Consider the following 22,143-nt stretch of genomic DNA (forward strand, 5'->3'; position numbering starts at 1 on the left):
TTTTTTTGCTTATAAATCGTAAAATTAAAATATAAATATTATCGACTTCAAACTATTAAACAAGTTAATAAATTCAAGTTTGAGCACATAAACCACAAATAAAGTTCTATGAGGGGGTTTATTGCGAAGAGTACTAAAGCTTGAGGGTGCAAAGTGTCATTAATAGTTTCTATACCAATATTTTGGCACAATTTGACCAGCAGTCAACATTACAATTCCGCCAACACAAATATTTTTGCTAGACAGCACCAAAGCTTCCCCCTCGTCGCCGATTTCGTCATCCGACGCGCCGCCGCTGCCAAACCCTAATTCTCTTGCCGTAAGTTATCTTCACTGAATGTATACAGAATTAACTCGAAAAACGGTCTTTTGAGGGAATTTATGCATATATCTTGATGTTTTGTTATGCTGAATACATATCTTGTTTTGATTAAATAGAAGAAGAAGAAGAAAGGCTAAGATGTCGACGTCGTTGACGGAGGAAGAAGTCAAGAGGTTGTTTAGAATAAGGAAAACGGTGATGGAGATGTTGAAGGACAGGAATTATTTGGTTGGAGATTTCGAGCTGGAGATGGATAGAAGGCAGTTTATACACAAGTATGGAGACAATATGAAACGTGAAGACCTTGTTATCAGTAAATCCTTAAAGAATGATAGCTCCGAACAGGTGATGGTCTTGTTTTTACCAAATAATTACGATATATGATTTTGTGATTCAACTGTGTTGAAAATTTCATATCCTGGAGTCTATAGAATGTGATTTTGTATATGTTCTGCTCTTGTGAAATACTTCTGCTTGTTATAAGTTCGTACCAATTGCCTATCTGCAATTACTGTTAGTGACATTGGTTTTTATTTAGCTGTATTGATGGAATTGTGATTGTGGAGAAGATGGTGTTATTTTGTTGTATACAACTTCTTTCCATGTACAAAAGAACAAGAAGCAGAAAACATCAACTTTTGGGTTAGAGTAAATAGGTAGTTTTAAGAATTGATTAGTTACTGTGCATAACGAAGCATTACCCTATATGAAACTCCATTTGCAACGATTTGAAGGTTGTCCTCGGTTCCAGAGGGTTACTCGTTTAGAAACGAGGGCACCTACTTGCAAGTGTATTTGTGATCCCCTTCTCCCCTGTGAGTCCGTTACCTTCTTTTGTATATGCATTCTTGCTAGAAAATGAAAACATAGCCAATAGGGCACCTCTCATGGATGGTTTCAATGGTGAATTTGACTAGATCTTTTAATAGTGAGAGAGTAGATGAGTTATATAAGCTATTGTAACTACTTTCAGCTGTGAAATATGTTTGGTTTGAGAATCATGGGTATTAGTGATGTTTGTAATAATAGATATCTGAAACCAAAAAGGTCAAAGCTCTACTTGAACAAAGAAACACCTTAATAATGAACCCTAATCTAGGTAAGTTCTGATAAAGCAAATAATTGCATTCAAACCTTATTTTTCTAGTGGTGGTGCTATTAGTTAATTAATGTTTTAGCTTTTGTTAAAAATTTATTATTTTTTGTGACTAAGGGTATTATCTAGCGTAAAGGCTTCTCCCTATATATTAGTAACTAGAAGTTTAAACAACATTCCCCCTTTTCCATGTAAGTCGAAGACGAAGAAGCCAATATCATTTGTTCTTTGTTTTTCTAATTTATTTTGGTGTTATGTTTGTCATGTGAGCCTCTAAAAAACTTGGTATTCTACTGTGTGATTTTGATGTGCTTGTAGTTGACAGTTTCTTTAGGATACTTGTTCTGATGAAAACATGAATGTGGAAATGGTTTATAAAATGCTGCCAATCTTAATGATTATCACCTCCCTTCCCATTAGACTTTGTGTGTCCATATTTTAAAATGGGTTCTTATCTACCAGATCTATGTCTTCTTCCCTGATGAAGCAAAAGTTGGAGTCAAGACAATAAAGAATTACATCAACCGTATGAAGTCAGAGAATGTTACCCGAGCAATCTTGGTTGTGCAGCAAAATCTAACGCCTTTTGCTCGAACTTGCATTAGTGAGATATCAACGAAATTTCACCTGGAGGTTTTCCAGGTCAGCTATGCTTTATCCTTTCTTGTATATATAAGTAACTTTGGCCTTTAATTCCTGACCTAGGTATATATGTGGCTAGTAATCGATTTTATGCTAAGAAGCTATAATGAAAATATTTAAAGATCCAATTACTATAATTTTATTATGCCTCTATGATGTGAATTTGTAAGATTCACCTACAAGTTGAAGAGTTCTGATTGTAAATATATGTGTAAACCTAGAACTATGAACTCAGCAAAGCTTCCAACCAAACAATATTAGAGATGCATGCAAACCTATATGGGCCGTTTTAAGAAGGATATTACACGGATTCTGTGTTGTGTTTCTGTATATCCATTTTGATTGGAAGTACCATTTTACAATAGGATTAGACCAAAGGCTAATCAAAAGTACCTATCGCTTTCTTGTTATTTTGTGAAGGATATACAGGATGATATACCATAAGATATACAGGATGATATACCATAAGATATACTTTTTGTCAATGATGTTCTGTTGATTGATGAAATATTGGGGATAATTTCCACAAACCAATGTAGAAATGTCCCAAACGATGTGGTCAAAATGTGCAAAGTTACAACCCAACAATCAATATGGAATAAAGAGATCCCAAATGCGTTCAAACAACAAATAAATGGAAGGAACACAAAAAACAGACGACTTAACATGGTTCCACTATCGTGAGATACTATAAATCCACAGGGAGGAGACAGAGCTTTCAATGATCAAATGGAAGAACAAATACAATAAGGTTTGCCTTTAACAAAGATCCTACAATCTCAAGGTAAAACCCTCTTTAATGCACTCAACGTTTCTACCAAAATCGTCTACAGAGAAAGGTTTTCCAAGAACACATCAAACCGTAACCAAAATGGGGCTTAAACCTGTCTAGAGGCTGCCCGTGATCGTGGGTGAAGTTGTGGGCTAAGTCGTGGATGCTGCTGGAGTACAGGGTGGGGGCATATCACAATATTTCAAGATGAGATTAGACATTAGAAATTCTCTGGAAAACATTATTCACATTTAGTTATTAGGTTGATTACTGATTAGTATAGTAGATATGAACTGAAACTTAAACTTTGTTGCTAGGGAAGTTCAAGATGTGGTAAATATGTGCAAGTAGAATGTAACTAGACAGTGCTCTAATCAGTGGTGGAACACAAGCCTTCAGACCACAGTGGCCGGACCCAGTCTTCGATATATTTTTTCGAAAACAAAAAAATACAATCCAACATTATAACATATTCTAAAACAAGATACTAAATATGATACAATGTTAATCGAAGTGGAACTCGTAAATTTTTTGTGGTTCTGAAGTCTCTCACAATATTCTCCAAACTGATCTTTTCAAATAATTTCCCTTTCGATATCTTAAATTTCTTTTTGAGCTTTTTTGCAAGGGTTCTTAGTAATTCGAACACTAAATGTAGGGGTATCCTCTATCCTTGTTGTCTCTTTGGAATCTTGAGATGAACTAGCATGTTTTCCTATAAAAACTCACAAATAGTAGCAAAGGCGGAGGCTTATAGGCAGTAAGATAGCGTTTGGTATGCATACATGATTGGACTGGACAGGACTAGACAAGAGGGTAGGACTGGACAGGCTGGTGTTTGGTACGACTAGGACTGGATAGGATAGAACTAGACAAGTTGCCCCTAAAAGTTATTTGATGATTTTATATATCATATAATAGTTAAATAGTTATAAGGGATACAAATAAAGTAATTATTTAAATAATATAATTCATGAACATTTCACACAATTTTCATGAACATAAATACATACACTTATAGACGAAGGATCGTGTGAGAATAAGAGTTAAAGTGAGAAGTTTAAGAAGGGATTTGGACCCTTGATCAGTTTTAATCTCAAACCAACCCATGAATTATGTTTTAGAAGGGAATTGATCTGGTGCTTCTCATTAGTGTTGATCTAGTGGGACTCTTCAATTAGGATTGATCCAAGGGTGGAGATCCCATCTTACCCTTCTCATCATAACTCTCATTCTCATCAGAACCCAACCCTACATATATAATAGTACCTAACTTGATTGAATATTTTGATATAATTGATGGTAGTTCAAAAAAATCTGATTCGTACATAGGAAAACTATGTTTATTCAGTTTGGAAGATCCTTATTAATTGGTAGAGGCACGGTGAAGATTGTTGCAGGAAACAATGGTTGTCGAGGTAGAGGTAGTGGTGATGATGGTGGCTGTAGAGGACGTAAAGATGGTGGATAGTGGTGGTCGACAGTGGTGGAGGAGGTAGTTGTGGTGGTGGGCAGTGGTAGTGGTAGCCAGTGGTGGTGGCCGATAGTACTAGTGATGGTGGTGGTGGCCGATATTACTAGTGATGGTGGTGGTTGGTTATCGACGGTGGTTGTAGAGGACGTGAAGATGGTTGACAGTGGTCGAGATAGTTCTGGCCGATGTAGTGGTGGTGGTGGTGGTGGCGGTGGTGATGGACGATGGTGGTCGGTGGCCGACGGTGGTTGTGGAGGTGATGGAAGAGATTGTTGTAGTGGAAGATGAGGTGTAGGTGGCCGATGGTGGCTGCGACTAGCGGTGGTTACCATTAAAACAAATATCATATTAAGGTTATATCAAACAAGGGTAGTTAGTAATATTTTAGTTTCTGTCTCATCCTTGTTGCATCTTGTACCACCTATTTTGGTGGAACAAGAAAAACCCTATTTTGTCTCGGATTGTGCCGGTTCTTGTTCTTGTCCCTGTCCCATGTTGAGCCAAACTTTGGAACAGTGAGTTCTTGTCCTATCCCATGTTGTGCCAAACGTGGGGCAGTGAGTTCTGTCCTTTCCCATGTACCGAACACAGCCTAAGGGCCAAGGCCCCACTGTTTTTTAACTAATTAATGGACTTGTCTTTATTTGCAAATGTTAGTGTATTAAATTTTCATTTGAGTCCCTACTTTATCCCGTCAGAATTTCAACTTTATCCACCAAAACTTCTAAGAGCAAAGGCCGAAGCGGCAAATTTTAATATATTTCAAGACACTTGAGTTTGAATGACTTCATGATTCACAATTTTTTCATCTTTGTATGCAACTCTGAAGTTTGAACGAGATTATGACTGGAGGGAACTAGGAAAGAACCAAATCAACAAGGGGAATAGAAAGTACAAAGCTTCGTCTATTTTTGCCCTAATTTCTCAAATTTTGTTTTAAAGTATGTGTTTTTGTTTGTGTATTGACATTAATCTACTTCTAGTGTTATACTAACTCATCTAAATGAAACTCATTGATTTTGTGATTTTTGGTTTTGGTAAATCAAATAGTGAAATAAAGAACCCATTGAGATCATATGTTCTGAATATCAATATGACAATATGTTCTAAATTTTTATGTAAAATGTAATTACTAGTCTAGGTATGATCTCAATGTGTTTTTTCTTTCACTTTTTTAACCAAAACAAAAAGTAGAAATCACAAATGCCAAAATCAATAACAAAATCAATGAGTTTTACACAAATTGAGATGAGTTAATATAATACTAAAAATAGATGAATGCCAATTACACAAACAAAAACACAAATGAGTTTTGGGACAAAAATAGGGGCAAAATCAGTGTTCAAATAAAGCTTGCCGCAACAGCCGCTGTGGTTTAAGGCTCGTGTCTCATGCCACGTTAAGCCTGTGGCACGCCATAACCTAATGCACGGTTTTTATAATGCAATATTTGGTTTTTCTTGCTTTTTTTAGTGTCTTATTTGTTAGTTTCTAATGTATGACCTAATTTAAATAATCAAGTATCATTGACTCATTGAGTAATAATAGAAAATATATGTTTATATGTATAATAACTTATATGATATAAAGATTTGCTAGCATAAGTCACGCCTTGAAAACACCGCTGCCTCGCCATGGCTCCTAAGGCTTGAGACTTGACCTCGTCGCCACGCCACACCTCACGTGCAAAATTAGACAAAACCATTGTACTAGTATTCTTTCGGTTCTTCACTAGTTCTCTTTCATTCAAACTTCAGAGCTTACAAAGGTGAAAAAATGGTGAATCGTGAATTTGTTCAAACTCGACTGTGTTCCAATGTTCATAGATCGCAATGGTAAATGACAAAAGTTAAAATTCTGGACTGGATAACGTGGGGGCCAAATGAAAAAATTCAAAAATTTACTTGTGCAAGTAAAGCCAAATTCTATTTACTATGGGCCTCTGGCCATAGCAATTCCTGCTCAGTGCCTCTTAATGGCCGCCTAGATGTTAAGCGTACTCCTACGACTAGTTAGGCTGCTTAATTTGTTGCCAAGGTGCTAAGCGTCCTCCACTGCTTTTTCGAATTAAACATTGCAACAACTTATTGGTGGATCAGTCGAGCTTTCTCTACTTGGAGATAAGGTTTTCGTGTTTTCCTGTGTAAATGCAACACTGACAGTTTCGTTTGGAAAACTGATTATATCAAAATAATGTAGGAAGCAGAATTGTTGGTGAACGTAAAAAATCATGTTCTAGTGCCTGAGCATCAGGTTCTTGCAAACGAAGAGAAGAAGACTTTACTCGAGAGATACACAGTAAAAGAAACACAGGTCGGTTCATTTTTCTTTTCTCATTGTTTTCAAAATAACAAATGTCGTGAATGTGTTTGAAACGTGTGGTTGCAGCTGCCTCGTATTCAAGTGACTGATCCCGTTGCTAGATATTATGGACTGAAGCGTGGGCAGGTTGTGAAAATTATTCGACCCAGTGAGACTGCTGGTCGTTACGTCACTTACCGGTACGTTGTCTGAATTTCAGATCACTGTGAATTTGGATCTACCTTTGTTCTGTTGTAACAAACCAGTTTTTACTGAAGATTACCCCTTTCTTAATTTATTTGTAATGTTACATTCATCAATGTTGTATTAAATTAACTAACCTCTTTTAATTTGTTTTGTAACGTTACGTTCATCTCAAATTGTATCAAATTGGTTTCCGTTATTCGAGTTTGTTCAATTTGTGTACCTCGTTGGTTGATAGTGGAACCACGTTAATCTTCGTATCTTGTTTTGCATGCCACAACTATATTTGGTTGTTCTTGGTTTATATTGCTTGCGGTTAGTTTATTGTGGATGGATCGTCATTTATTGTTGCTAGACTCGATATTTCCGCATTGTTGGTTGGATTTTGCGAGCATTGTAAACCCGAATACGCTTTCGTGACCAATTTTCAGTCAAAGTAATTTTGCTTGCGTGAGTCCATGAAACTGTGATTTGATTAAATAAATCTGTAACTTGTTTAAAAGAAGTAGAGCTAAAAGTGGAAAATGCAAAGTTGAAGTGTAAAAATACAACTGTTCTTTTAAAAATTCATGCTTTACGCAAACGTTACAGAATACAGATCACAACAAAGATGGGTCATACGTTCAAATTGGGCCGATCAAAGATTGATTAGACCGGTTAAGGCCTAATGCTTCGGAACTGGTTATTAGGGCTGTTCAAAAAATCGTTGGACCGCTCAAGCCAAGTCAAGCCGGACCGTTTTTGACTATTTGAACTTTTTTTGAGCGGTTTAGACCGAACTGACTGTCAAAATACACAAGTATTAATTATATTTAGTTTTCCATTTGTTGACTCAAAACTTTTATGTGACCGAACCGACCGCCAAAATACACGTATACTAATTATATTTTAGTTTTCATGTTGTAGACTTTATTTTTATGAACCAATTAAAAAAAGTCGCCCCAAACATGAAGTCTTTGTTTTTCACTTCTCAATTGTACGTATTCCCTAAATCAACAAAATTATGAAATTCATCAAAAATCAAAATTAAAAATTCGTAACCATTCTTTGACTCGTGATCAATAATAAATTAATAATCCCAATAGTCGTAATTATAAAAAACGTGTATAACATTTTTTGTGTAAAAAGATTTAAAGTGTACTTTAATGGTCCAATCAAATATTTTAAAGTGTATTTCAATAAGATATCGTTTAAGAAAAGATAAAAAAATATTTAAAATTGATTTTTGAAGAAAAAATTTGGGACCGATCATGAGCTTGACCCGGGACTATTTTTAGGGACCGTCGGGCTTTATACATGGAACGGACGGGATGTTTTTGGTCGAAACTGGACCTGTTACTATGGAACTGCTCGAAGCAGGACCCATTTTTAACATCTCTAGATATATAACAAAGCTGATGTATCAAATTCATGCACTTAAAAAGTAAAGTTGAATGAGTGCTGATTAGAGTGTCATGCAATTAAGATATGTGGCTACTTATTGATAGGAATCTTTATGGCATCTATACTCGAAAATATAATCGTAAGTTTTCATGTTGTAATTTTTTTGGAGGCTTTGTTATATTTAAAACTTTTGATTACATTGTATAAATAAGATAACAGATAATATATGTTAAGAACAAAAATTTGCTAAACCTAAAACGATTAACAATCTAAAACTAAATCTAAATCATTAGTGATTTGAACTTAAAACCAAACAATAATGATTTGAACCTAAATAACTTCGGCTATAGTCTTACACGTAGGTTGATAAAAGACCCTAAACACATGTAAATCTGGGCCCCAAAATTTCGGAGGCCCTATTCAAAATCTCACATTTAACATGTTAAGGAACGACCTTGGTCAAAAGGTCTTTTGCGCGATGATGATGTAAAAAATATTTAAATCAACTAATTTATTGTAATAACTATCAGATTTATTATCGTAAGATATTGTTTTATAATATTTTTTTATCTAAGACTATAATTTAGTATATTGATTAACATATATTTGTTTCACAATGTGCTTGTTTTATGTGTACATGGTTTACAATGTGAAACTTTTTAGTTGTATTTTTTATTTTAGAAACAATAAAAAAATGTTTACATTACACTAAATCTAAGCTGTAGATGAAAAAAACATATGAAATAAAACATGATATATCAGTTTTCAAGATCATTATAACTTTATGGACTTTCAAATGAATACCTGTTTATAACACACACACACACACACATATACACACACACACACATATATATATATATATATATATATAGTTTGTTTAAAATGCAACTCATCACATTTGTACAAACAATGCAACCCAATAAATTAAAATATTTATGGAAATAATAAGAGTTCATTTATTATTGTTTAAATATTTATGGAAGATGAATAAGACTCATTAATTATGATCAATACTTTATATTATGAAACAATTAAAACTTTTATGAAATTACATATTTATCAAATTAAATGAACGGTTGAGATTGAGTTGTATTAATTGTACAAATATAAGAAATTATATAATAATCCACTTCAATATCTATATCTATATCTATCTATCTATATATAATACACACTGTATTTATATATACACCCACATGTTATATTATTCAACATAATATGATCTATCTATAAAAGATCTGCATCGGGCATAGCGACGTATATATTAAAAATCTGGTAACAAAATTCAATATAGATTCATCCATACTTTCAATATATAATTTTGTTGTTTATAAATATATGAATTAAAATTTATATGTTTTATTATTATTTTCTCCATGCCCTACATTGTTAATATAATTTTTTGGTTTAATTTAATTATTATTACTACCAAGTTTTATATAATTATACCAAATGGCCTTTGGCCTAACAGTATCGTAGCATTTGGCTTCCTAGGAGATCAGAGGCTCAAACCTCACCAAGAGTGAGGAGGGTGTATGAATTTATTTGTTACATTTGTCATATATAAATATTATATAGTTTTATATAGAGCCAACCAATGACGATAGAAAAAGGTTTTAAAATGCATATTTAAAAATCGAAGTAAAAGAGTTCTTGATAATGTTTCTCACATTGATGGAAAACGATATTTGTGAAGTGCGATGGGGATTGCGTGACAACCAAATGGATAGAGATTGAAATTTATAAGCGTCTTTTAAATTGTAGGTTTTGGGTTATTAATATCTACGATGGTATCAAGTTAATTTGAAGGTTATTGTATCAACCTACTACTTTGTGATATTACTGAAGCATAGAGAAATATAATTAGAATGAAAACACAAAGAAAAAGAATCGTCTCAATATATACCTTCGTTTTTCAGTCATGGTTTCGTTGTCCCAGACATATCTCGGACCTTTCTAAGAAAATTGTCGACATACTTTTCATAGCTAACTTACAAGTATTAAATTATGAGATTCGATATGTATATGTATATGTATATGTATATGTATATGTATATGTATATGTATATGTATATGTATATGTATATGTATATGTATATGTATATGTGTGGTGTGAGGATGTTGGTTTTTTGTTTACATCATGAATAGATGCAAGTGTGGATTTTGAATAGTGGAGTTGAAGTTCGAAGAAGCTACCTTTGGTGCGTATGTAGTAGTTGAATGCTTTTGAAGCATCTTCACACATGGGTGAGGGTTTTCTTTGTGGTTTCCAAGGTCCAATAATCCTCCTAAAATATTTACATACACTTGCTTCCTCTCTCTCTTTCCCTCCTCCCAAATTTCTCTCTTACTTTTTTTCTTTAATCAGGAGACAAATAAGAGTGTGACACATGTCCCAAAAGTTACAAGATATTCATTATGAATGGGTATATCATTCATCATGAATGGTGTATCAAATTCTTCATGAATGATGTAAAAAATTCGCGATCATTATTTACAGTTAATGGGAACACGTTTCGCGCTCTTTTCTTCTTCTTCTTCGGGTGTACAATGGAAAACAAGTTTGCAGCCGACCTTTACTAGACATATGATCTGATATGATTCAAGTAAGAAAACTAATTACCGTGAAAAGGTAAAAATACATGTGAATCATTGAAAAAATGGGTGAAAGTATGTTGGAAGATGCATATGTGAATCATTGTTATAAATTGTTTACATGAGTACACATATGTGTCTTCGAATAGATTTTTTAAATGATTAACATATATTGATATCACATTCCTTAATTATCGCATTTGAGGATGGAAAAGAAATTGAAAAGGAGGACTCTTTTATCCTTGAATAAAAATTGCTAAGTTTGTTTTATACATGTTCAACTACATTCTTTTTCATATAGTTTGTACTTTTTCTACTATAACTACTGATTAAATTACTTTTAGTACTTTTTAGGTGGTGACTGTTTAACTGTTAAAGATTATGGAGGTTCTTGATCAAAACTTGAGACGTCTGAAATTGGCAGTAGCATGGTGGAGCCATGGAAATGTGAATATTAATATTATACATAAAAAATAGGAATGCATTATTGATTTTTATGGAAGTCTGACTTTTGTTTTTCATTTCTTTCTCCACTTGTTGAGATCCATGTGTCACTTTAATTGCTTAAAATTTTAACTGCAACGATGTTTTTCTTTTACTTTTTGATTCCACATTTCTTAATTAATTGTTAGTGATCAAGTTTATAGATTTATAAGAGTTACAATTTTTAGGCCTCTTAGCCCGTGGGCAAGCCCAAGCCGTTTATAGGGTGGGCAATGACAAGTTGTTAAGCCCGCAAAAAAGGGTTTGTGTTTACAATATTAGACCTATTGGACAAAAAAAAACAAGCTAGGCCCGGCCTGAGACCCGTAAATGATCACCTCTAACATATACATATATATATATATATATACATATGTATACATATGCATATGCATACATATATACCTAACAAGATTAAGTGAATACCTAAAATTGTGGTCATTTTATTTCTATCTTTCCATACATAACCGAAGAAYRGAAAAGATTCTTCAAGCGTCTCAGGTCCTAAAAGTGCATAATAAATACCGCCAAAACCCAATACTGTAGAGAAATTTAAATGAAGTACTCCAGATACAAAGTATGGAAAAATATCTATAACTTCCCCACCAGGACCAACCCCCCAACCTAGAGTAGCTAGGTGGGAAAGTAAAATTAATATATATGTATATATAGGTAGCGGCTCATTCAAGAAAGAACTGACTAGTTTGTAGTAACCTTTAGATCGAATCTCAACCACAAATCAATATATAAATTAAGAAATTTATAATTTTGGTAATTTTGAATTAAATTTTTTAATGCAAGACATTTTAAGGATTTTCTCTTCTCTCTCTGTCCCCCGTCCTCCATCCTTCGGCCATCGTCCTTCGGCCTCCTGCCACCGTCCTCCGGTGATACCTAAAAATATTGACTCTGATAAAGAAAAGACACAGTGTGATACCACTGTGTTACATTTCTGGTTGACCACACAAACGACCTCAGTGTGATGCCCAAGCATATATAAAATGCATTGTGATACCATTGTGGTATCATCGGAGGACGGTGGCCGGAGGACGGGGGACGAAGAGAGAAGAGAGGAGAGAGAAGAGAAGAGAGTTTTAAAATACCTGAAAAGTCCTTGCATTAAAATTTTAATTTAAAATTACCAAAATTATATTTTTTTTTAATTTATCTATTGATTTGTGGTTGAGATTAGAACTCACGGTTACTATAAACTAATTAATTCTCATTTGATGAGGCCCCTATATAGGTATATATGTGTATATATACGTGTGTATGTGTATATATATATATATATATATAGAGAGAGAGAGAGAGAGAGAGAGAGATTCTTTTGTTAACTCCCTAATTAGTACAAACTTTATTTACCACGATATTTTCGTCTTTTTCATATACCTAAAAATATTGACTCCGATAAAGAAAAGACACAGTGTGATACCACTGTGTTACATTTCCGGTTGACCACACAAACGACCTCAGTGTGATACCCAAGCATATATAAAATGCAATGTGATACCATTGTGGTATCACCGGACGACGGTGGCCGGAGGACAGGGGACGAAGAGAGAAGAGAGGAGAGAGAAGAGAGGAGAGTTTTAAAATACCTGAAATGTCCTTGCATTAAAATTTTAATTTAAAATTACCAAAATTATAATTTTTTTAATTTATCTATTGATTTATGGTTGAGATTAGAACTCACGGTTACTATAAACTAATCAATTCTCATTTGATTAGGCCCCTATATAGGTATATATGTGTATATATATGTGTGTATGTGTATATATATAGATATATATATATATATATATATAGAGAGAGAGAGAGAGAGAGATTCTTTTGTTAACTCCCTAATTAGTACAAACTTTATTTACCACGGTATTTTCGTCTTTTTCATATATTGGTTTCACATTCCTTAATTATCTTATTTTTTTTTTCAAACTTTCTTAATTATCTTACTTCTTTTAAATGATTTACATATGAGTTTTCTCTTTAACGTTCCATTGTTAGCTTCTCATGATATTTAGTCTTATTATTTGAACAATGTATGTATGTATGTATGTATGTATGTATGTATGTATGTATGTATGTATGTATGTATGTATGTATGTATGTATGTATGTATGTATGTATGTAATTATTGACTTGTCAAAGCCGCAATTATGACCCGTCAAATATGATCTTGACCGTACTTCTCAAATATTTAACACTTATCAGAATAACCTTTGGCTAATATACATGTATATATATATATATAGATATATAGATATATAATATATAGTTATATAGATAGATATAGATAAAGAGAGAGATTCTTTTGTTAACCGTCTAATTAGTACAAATTTTATTAATCGGGGTTTTGAGATTGATCTCGATCCATGAATCTGGTTCTATTCTGGTCATCATTCACACTTTCCTGATATGACTCTTCTTGATCAGCATGTATTACAGGAAGAATATTTCTACCTCTTCCTGGCCTTTGTCTCTGCCTCTACCTCTACCTTGACCTCTACCCCGACCAGCGGTTGGATTTTCTGGAATATTCTCTTGTGAACTATTCCTTCCCTCTGGAGTAATTAATGCAATTCTTTCCGATCTTCGTGAATTACTTGCCATCTGATAATTTACAAGGATCTAATATACACATAATCACATTCCCAAATATAATAAGATATTCAAGTACAAATATCCACCTGTAAACCCAAGATTACATTGGCCGGTTATAATTCAAATTTACCTTACATATCGTTTTTTTACCAATTATATTTATTTCCAAAGGTTCTATAGATGGCAGGGACCCTTATCATGCAAACAATATATAGTTTAAGTATAAGCATCAAACTGAATACCTAAATCTCTTAAACTCAGGCTCTGATACCATTCCTGTAACACCCCATTCCACATTTGCATAAAACACACATATTTCATATAATAAGTAATACAAATATTACACACTGGTCCTAAATATACACTTGCTACATACAAAAGTAGCTACAAACTGTTTCTTTCCATAAAAAGTACATGACTTAAATATAACAATTTCACAAGTTCATGTATAAATTCAGCTTCCGCAAAATTCACAGATGTAAAACTATCACATTTCCCTTCACATCTTTCCCTTCCCTTTACCTTTTGAATGTGTCCAACCATAAGGTCTAGTGAGTAATCCTTTTGTAGCTATTACAAGGTAAAAATCACCAAAACACTTTTAGAAAGACAATCTTTGAAAAGATAACATTTAAATAATATTTGCCGCACCAAACCTCGTTTTATTGCATCTTATAGATGAGACCACCAACTCATCACATCAGAAGGATATAATTCATTTTGTCGCATCACAAGGATGCGATAACCCCAACTTGTCAACACAACTCGTCACATCAAACACATGCGATAAACACCCCTTGTCGCACCACACAAATGCGATAAACACACTTGTCACACCACACATATGCAATAAACTCAACTCCTCGCGCCACATTGGTGCAATAACCCACTTTGTCACATCATACTGATGCGATATAATCAATCTCATCACATCATAGAGATGCGATAACAGTAACTTATGATAAAAAATATCATCATTCATAGACCATTGATTATGCCACCCTTATCCCAATATACCCAGCTCCTGATTATACCATCCTTATTTCAAATTTACCCAGCTCCTGATTATGCCACTCTTATTTTAAATTTATCCAACTCCTGATTATGCAACCCTTATTTCACAATATACACAACTCTTGATTATACCACCCTTATTTCAGTAAGTTGATAGCAACATATCAAAACCCAAAATTACGCTAATAAATAGCGAGTAGTTGTGTTCAAAAACACCCAATTCAGAACCCATACAGTTCCATATCGAAGTACATCAAATAAAGCTTTTGAAATATAAATTCACCTTGTATTCACAATAGCAAGAAGACTTCAAAACAACACAAAATTCAAATAAGAAACACAAAAGCTTTTCTTCGTCAACTTCTGTTGCTCGAACCAGTGACCAAGACACCTCACCAACTTTCTCTCTTTCTTTTCCCAAGTGATAGTTAAAGAAGAAAAAGAATAAATCATATATATACATATACATATACATATACATATACATATACATATAGGGTTGGGTTCACGTGAGACCAGCGTGTTTTCGTGAGACCCGTGAGACCACATTTTTACACGTAACCTTCACARCAAAAACACTGTGAAGGTTTAAAAAAAGTCGAACCTTCACAGCAAAAACACTGTAAAGGTTTTAAAAAGTCACCTTCACAGCATTTTGCTGTGAAGTTTTAAGTGTAAAATGTTGGTCTCACGGGTCTCACGAAAACATGCTGGTCTCACATGATCCCAAGTCTATACATATATATATATATACATATACATATATATATATATATACATATACATAGGGTTGGGTTCACGTGAGACCAATAGTTTTTCGTGAGACCCGTAAGACCAATTTATGTTCATTGATCAACTTTTTAAGTTAATAATCTAATGGCCTAAATTGCGAGGTGGCAATTTTGTAATTATTAAGAAGTCTTGTAGCGTTTATGAATATTCAGATTGTCAGATTGTAAATCTAATCCAAAGGTTGAGAATTGGTCTTACGGGTCTTACGAAAAACCTTTGGTCTCACATGATCCCAAGTCCATATATATATATATATATATATATATATATATTAGAAAGAAGAGGCGATAGGTGTAGATATTTTAAACAAATTTTTAAAAAGGCACCCCTCAACTTTCAAACAAAATGTAAAAACAACCCAACTCTTCAAAAACAAACCCGATTATAACAGTTCATTCTTATCCGAAAAGAATACCTATCATGTTGCCTTATCATGAAACAACACATACAATTGATTTTCGTGGTTTCTAACTTTTAGATTGTTTTTAAATAATTTTCCCCAGACAGGTTTTATTAGCAACCTAATTTTTACATGTGCATAAAAGTAGTTGATTATGTTTTCCATTTCATTTCATGCACATGTATATAGCAGAAAAATTACTTTTATCCATATGTACATATAGAACAAATGAATGGCTATTAGGAATGTCCTCAACTTTCAATTTTTTGTGCTTTTCCTCAAAACTCAATCCTATATATATACACACACACACACACACATATACATGTGCACACACACACACACATATATATATATATATAGAGAGAGAGAGAGAGAGAGAGAAATGAAAATTCAATTGCAAATATCATTTATGTTGTGAAAATCTTGACCCTCAATCTATATTTGATCCAACAATTCACATTAAATATACTTTGTTATTAAAATAGTTTATTAAGGCGAAGCATCACATGGTTTAACACTAAAGAGTTGTTTCACATTATAAAACAACACAATATTGTTAATGTAGTATTGTTTCATATGAACTACTATATGAACAACACAATATTGTTAACGTAGTATTGTTTCATCAGAAACAACATTGCACCATTAATGTGATATATTGTAGCATTGCCACACGAGTTAAGTCAATTGTAATATTTCATAACATGATTACAATGGTCACAAAATCTTAAAACATATAATGATATTATTGTTAAAACAATAAAATCACCATTGTTTGATATATATATATATATATATATATATAAATTTTGTTTGAGTTAATTAATATCTAGAATAATTGTTCCCATTATTATCTTTGGCTAAAAAAACTTCTACAATCCTTCAAATATTTTAGCTCAAAGAAAACTGTTATATTTACTTTAGAAAAAATAAAAGTCAATAATTTTGCAATTCGGTCAATAATTTCTCATTAACTTCTAAACTTGTATGGTAAATTTCTCTTTTGAACAACAAGGGTGGTGTCTGATTGGTTTGAAGTTGGCTCCAAAGGTCAAAAGTACTTGGAGATCTCAGGTTCAAATCCAAGGAGAAATAAAAATCCTCTTGTGGCTACAGAGGTTCAAATGCGGTGACTTCGGGCTATCTGCAAAACAGGTGGTCGCCCTGGGATTAGTCGGCTCGCATAGCGGGTTGGATATCCAAGTTAATAAAAAAATTATCTTTTATAACATAATCATCATTGTTAGTTACAGATTAAATAAAATTAATGATTGAGATTAGTTATGATGATCCTCAATCTTATATAATTGTTCTCATATACTTATTAATTAATATTCTGTGTATTACGTGTATAATAACATTTGTTTATTTAGATGCAGAAGTATATATAATGGCGAGGCACCATTTTTTAATGGATTTCATTTCCAAATCGTGTGAAAGATGCATGTGCCTCAATCTGCAGTAGATATTCCTACGATCTTTATATTATATTTTATATAAACCTAATCATAAAAGTATTATTTTTTGTTTTATAATTATTAATCAGTTTTTTAGTACAACCAAACACAATCATATTAAATCTAATAATAAACTTAATCCCTTCCTTTCCATCTCAACCTCTATTACTTACAAAATGTGTCCAAACATTTTTTTCTATTTAAACCATCTGATCACCATCCAGTTATCCATTTAACTGTCATCCAATTAATTTGTTTTTAATTTTCTTAAATCAAAAAAAAAAAAAATGGGTGCTTGTTTTTGAATTTTTAATCTCGTTTGTTTTGGTTTTAACACATTAAAAGTGATTAATCGATTTGTTTCATTGTTGGAAAATAGTATTAGAATTAATTAACACATTGGATAGATTCAATCCTATCTGATCATCCATTGGATTCGGATGGGTATCCGATTCGATCCAATTAATATTGGTTGGATCCAATCCGATCCGATCCGATGGATATCCAATATAAATATGCAATGGACGAAACTGAACTAATCCGACATTTATTGGATTGGATTGGATTAATTGTCCAATGTTAACCAGATTGAATCGAGTGACAAAATCCAACCTTGAATCGATTCGGTTTCCATCACATGCAATGGATGTCAATTAGAAAAAAGAATTTTTTTTTATCAACCTGGATATTCAATCCGCTATACGAGCCGACTAATCCCAGGACGACCATATGCTTTGCAGATAGCCCGGAGTCACTGCATTTGAACCTGCGTGGCTACAAGGAGACTTTTATTCCTCTTTGGATTTGAACTTGAGACCTCCTGGTACTTTTGACTTTTGGAGCCAAACTCAACCCAATTAGACACCACCTTTATGGTTCAGAAAAAAGATTTATCATTTAGCATAAAAATATTCAAATAAAATATTTTTAAATTTGTTAATTTAAAAACACTATTGATCACTTAATATAAAGCATATTCCTTTGATTAAACGCACGGTTTATAAAACATTTGATTTGATTAATTATTGATTCTTGTGGAAAGGAAATATAAAATAATAATGTCTAGAGTAAGCTACTCTTTTAGTGCTTGTGGTTCGTTGAAATTTGCAATTTTTTTTCCATATGTTTTTGAACTATTGTTTTGTTATTATGGTATAATTTATTGTTGTTTTGGTCTATGAGACTAGCTCGATGGTGATTTAATGTTAAGTAATGTTTTAAATGACGTGAGACATGACGTGATAGCGAGGTCAAACCTCAAGCCTTAAGAGTTATGGTGAGGCCATGACGCTTTTCAAGTCACGAATTAAAGCGGCAAATCTTATATATATATATAATACAGATGTCTATGGAATTGAATTCAAAATCCTCCTCGCCTTTAACTTGTGATTAATGAATTTCCACTTTCAGTGAACGATTAGAATCATTAATATTTGGTTTAACAAGCCATAATGTATACATAAAAAGAGTTTAAAGAAACAAAAATGTCATAACCTGCCATAACGCTTTATAACATGTCATAACCCGCCATAACGCGTCACAATATGCCATACTACAAGGAATGCCTTATAGTCGCCCCACGGGCTTTAATGTGGCATTGGGGATGCGAGTCGACGTTATGGCGCACCATAACCCTGCCATAACGCGTTTTTAGAGCCTTGTCATTAAGTATGGAGGATGAAAACAACAATGAATTGTAAATGAGATGAATGAGAACTTCAATAAATTGTAAACCATATGGACGAGAACAACAATAAACTATAAATCACAATTCACAAAGCCGAAAACCATGATTTAAAAAATATATGGACGGAAATAAAAAACTTCAACAAATCATAGTAACAAAAAACGTAGTTTACTCTAATATCTATATATATATGACGAGTAAAAATAATAACGAACAAATCACGGATGAAAAATAAGAGTATCCATAATAGAGTAAGGGGTTGTTTGGTTGATTTTTCATTAATTCATATATGTATAAGTTGTATGTGTAAATTAATCTGTCTACATAGACTGAAAAATTATTGTTTGAGAGGGTTATCTCATAGATGGAAAGAACGTGTTTTTTTTAGTTAGGATAAGGTGTGTTTTTTTTCCTCTAAAAACTTACTGAATAAGACAGTTTTTATATAATTAAGTTATTACCGAAAAATCATGTATAACTAACATATAACTAAGTGAATAAATTATAACTCACATTAAACTCGTTAAGCAACTAACGAAGAGACCCAACTTCAAATAACCTCAAAACTTGACTTTCTATTGTCATGTGAGGGAAAAAAATTATAATTAAACCAATTAAAATAAAATAAGTTTTATATTACAATAAATTAATAAAAAAATACAAATAACGAATATAAAAACGTAGAAATTCGAATTCTTGATTAAAAATAAATCCTTATAAGACACTCTTCAAGAACCAAACACTATGATTCTCCAAAATAAACAATGTAGATACTTTGAACTTAAATGACTCGTGTATTTCTATATTTTTAAATTGCTGGTTTAATAAATAATAAACTTAGATATGAAAATTGCACAAGACATCTTTGGACTTTGGAATTGTAGTAATTCATATCTTATTTATACTATAATTAAGGTGTCGTTTACTTAAACTTTTACCCGGTAACCATTTACCGGTAAAATCCAACAATATCCCTTACTTACCGGGTAAGATTTTATTCACTAAAATGCATCATATACAACAATTTATTCCTGTAAGCGCTAACCATGGTAAGAGTGGTCGCCCTCGTTTACCGGGTAAAACTCTTGATTCTTGCATTCGCTCTTACCGGGTAAGATTCTTAGTTATTGTCATATTCATCTGGTAAAATAAAGTGACTTGCTAATCGCTTACCCGAGTAAGCGTTTGGTAAACCACACTTAAATTATTTAAAGAAATGTCCCACTTTTTATGTATTAAGTGTCATTAATCAAAATAAATTACTTAAAATTCAATATCATATATTAACATAATAGAATTAATGTTTTAATTAAAAATTAAGTATTTTTTTTAAATTTCATATTTGTACCAATATCTTATTCCTAGTCCTATTGCTAGATTTATTTTCTTATCATAATGTATGTATTTGTTTATTATTTACAATAACTATGCATCAAATATCATTTGAGCAATGCATATTACATACAATTCAAAATTACATGTTAATGGTGTTTACGTGTAATTCCCTAAAGATCCATGTTTAAATTMGTATAACTAACTATTAACACACTCAAATAAATAAATAGATAGATTTCAACTTGTAACACCAATCTGGTTCTAGGATCTTCCATCATCTTTGCAAACATCTCGCGATGACCATCTAGGGTTGCATCCATCACTTGAGTCGTTTTAGCCATCATCTCTGCTTAGGGTTTACTTCTTGTATCACTCGTCTGTTAATTAAAAATGAAAGTATTATTATTAGCCTTTTTCAAACAATTAAAATAATTACATATATAAACTACGATGTATTTTTTGTGCCGAAAAAGTTATAATACATTGCATCTTAGTGGAATTAACCCAGTAATACATGTCCAAATTAATATTGTAGTTGTTCGCAATGTTGGTGATATGGCAAACATCCTGAGGCAATAAGTTAATAATCAATTAATTAAGTTGCTTTTCTTTATTAATTATTCATTTCTTTTTGGATTCGCAGATACCCTTTTATGCAAGTGATCATCTTTTTAACACTAAGTTATTTAATTAATGACATGCTTTTGAATGATGAAGGGACAATTTGCATAAAAGAATTCCAGTTTAGAGCTAAATAAATAATAGTATACACCGTTAAATAATTAGGGTCTTCTTGTCTTTTAAGAAAGGGGAAAATGTAGGTACATCTTACCTTTTTTTAAATTAAAAGATTGGTCCATCTTTTTACTCAAAACTACCATATTATATTTTAAATTATTTCAGTTTTAGGGTAGTTATGAGCTTTGTGGTTCTTTGTTAACCTAATGTGTGTGTTGATGAATCCATTATTTTGCCTTTTCACCATCTATTAGAAAGAAAGACTTGACATCATCACAAATCACCGTCACTGTCGTCGTCACCGTCACCATCACCATCACCATCACCATCACCATCACCATCACCATCACCGTCTTTGGTTGTGGAAGAATAAGGATGGTTTTCCATTAAGTAATAAATTTGTATGTGGATTAATTTGTTTGGATAGTCTGGAAAGATTTTTGTTTGGTGGAGTTTTTTTCATAAATGGAATAAGTGTGTTTTTTAATGGGAGGGACATGTTTGAAAATTTTGGATTTCTGCATAAAGCTATCCCTAAAAGCTTACCGAATAAGTCATTTTATATATCATTAAGTCACCACCAAACAATCATGTATAAATAACCAAATAAGTTGTGAGTATCATTAAACTTATAAAACTACTAATAAACAAACACTAAATGCAAAATGCAAAACATTTTTCACTTATACCAATATACTATATTAAGTTTGAACTTAAAAGTTTCGGATTGTACCAAACAAATAATGAGTATTCTTTCGAAAGGCCGTAATTTTATTAAATACAAGAAAACTAATTCAAATCATTTAACAAAGAATATATATATATATATATATATATATAT

The 22,143-nt window shown here is 32.4% G+C and overlaps 1 protein-coding gene across 1 annotated transcript; it reads left to right on the plus strand.

Annotated features, from left to right (window-relative positions):
- Positions 1 to 208: 208 nt before the first annotated feature.
- On the plus strand, positions 209 to 7,070 carry LOC112506881 (DNA-directed RNA polymerases II and IV subunit 5A). Its single transcript, XM_025111195.1, has 5 exons — positions 209 to 319; positions 439 to 667; positions 1,881 to 2,060; positions 6,506 to 6,619; positions 6,695 to 7,070. Exons 2-5 carry the CDS (start codon positions 461 to 463, stop codon positions 6,818 to 6,820), a joined length of 627 nt encoding a protein of 208 aa, XP_024966963.1. The 5' UTR covers positions 209 to 319; positions 439 to 460; the 3' UTR covers positions 6,821 to 7,070.
- The last annotated feature ends 15,073 nt before the right edge of the window (positions 7,071 to 22,143 follow it).

This window comes from Cynara cardunculus (assembly GCF_001531365.2).
Source record: "Cynara cardunculus var. scolymus isolate 2C chromosome LG 2, CcrdV1, whole genome shotgun sequence".
Lineage (NCBI taxonomy): Eukaryota > Viridiplantae > Streptophyta > Magnoliopsida > Asterales > Asteraceae > Cynara > Cynara cardunculus.

Bases quoted from the DNA above. Each gene is read 5' to 3' on its own strand.
- LOC112506881 (XM_025111195.1), top strand. From the start codon at position 461: ATGTCGACGTCGTTGACGGAGGAAGAAGTCAAGAGGTTGTTTAGAATA. The intron at 668-1,880 runs GTGATGGTCTTG...CTTATCTACCAG, and splicing joins AGAATGATAGCTCCGAACAG to ATCTATGTCTTCTTCCCTGA. The intron at 2,061-6,505 runs GTCAGCTATGCT...AAAATAATGTAG, and splicing joins TTCACCTGGAGGTTTTCCAG to GAAGCAGAATTGTTGGTGAA.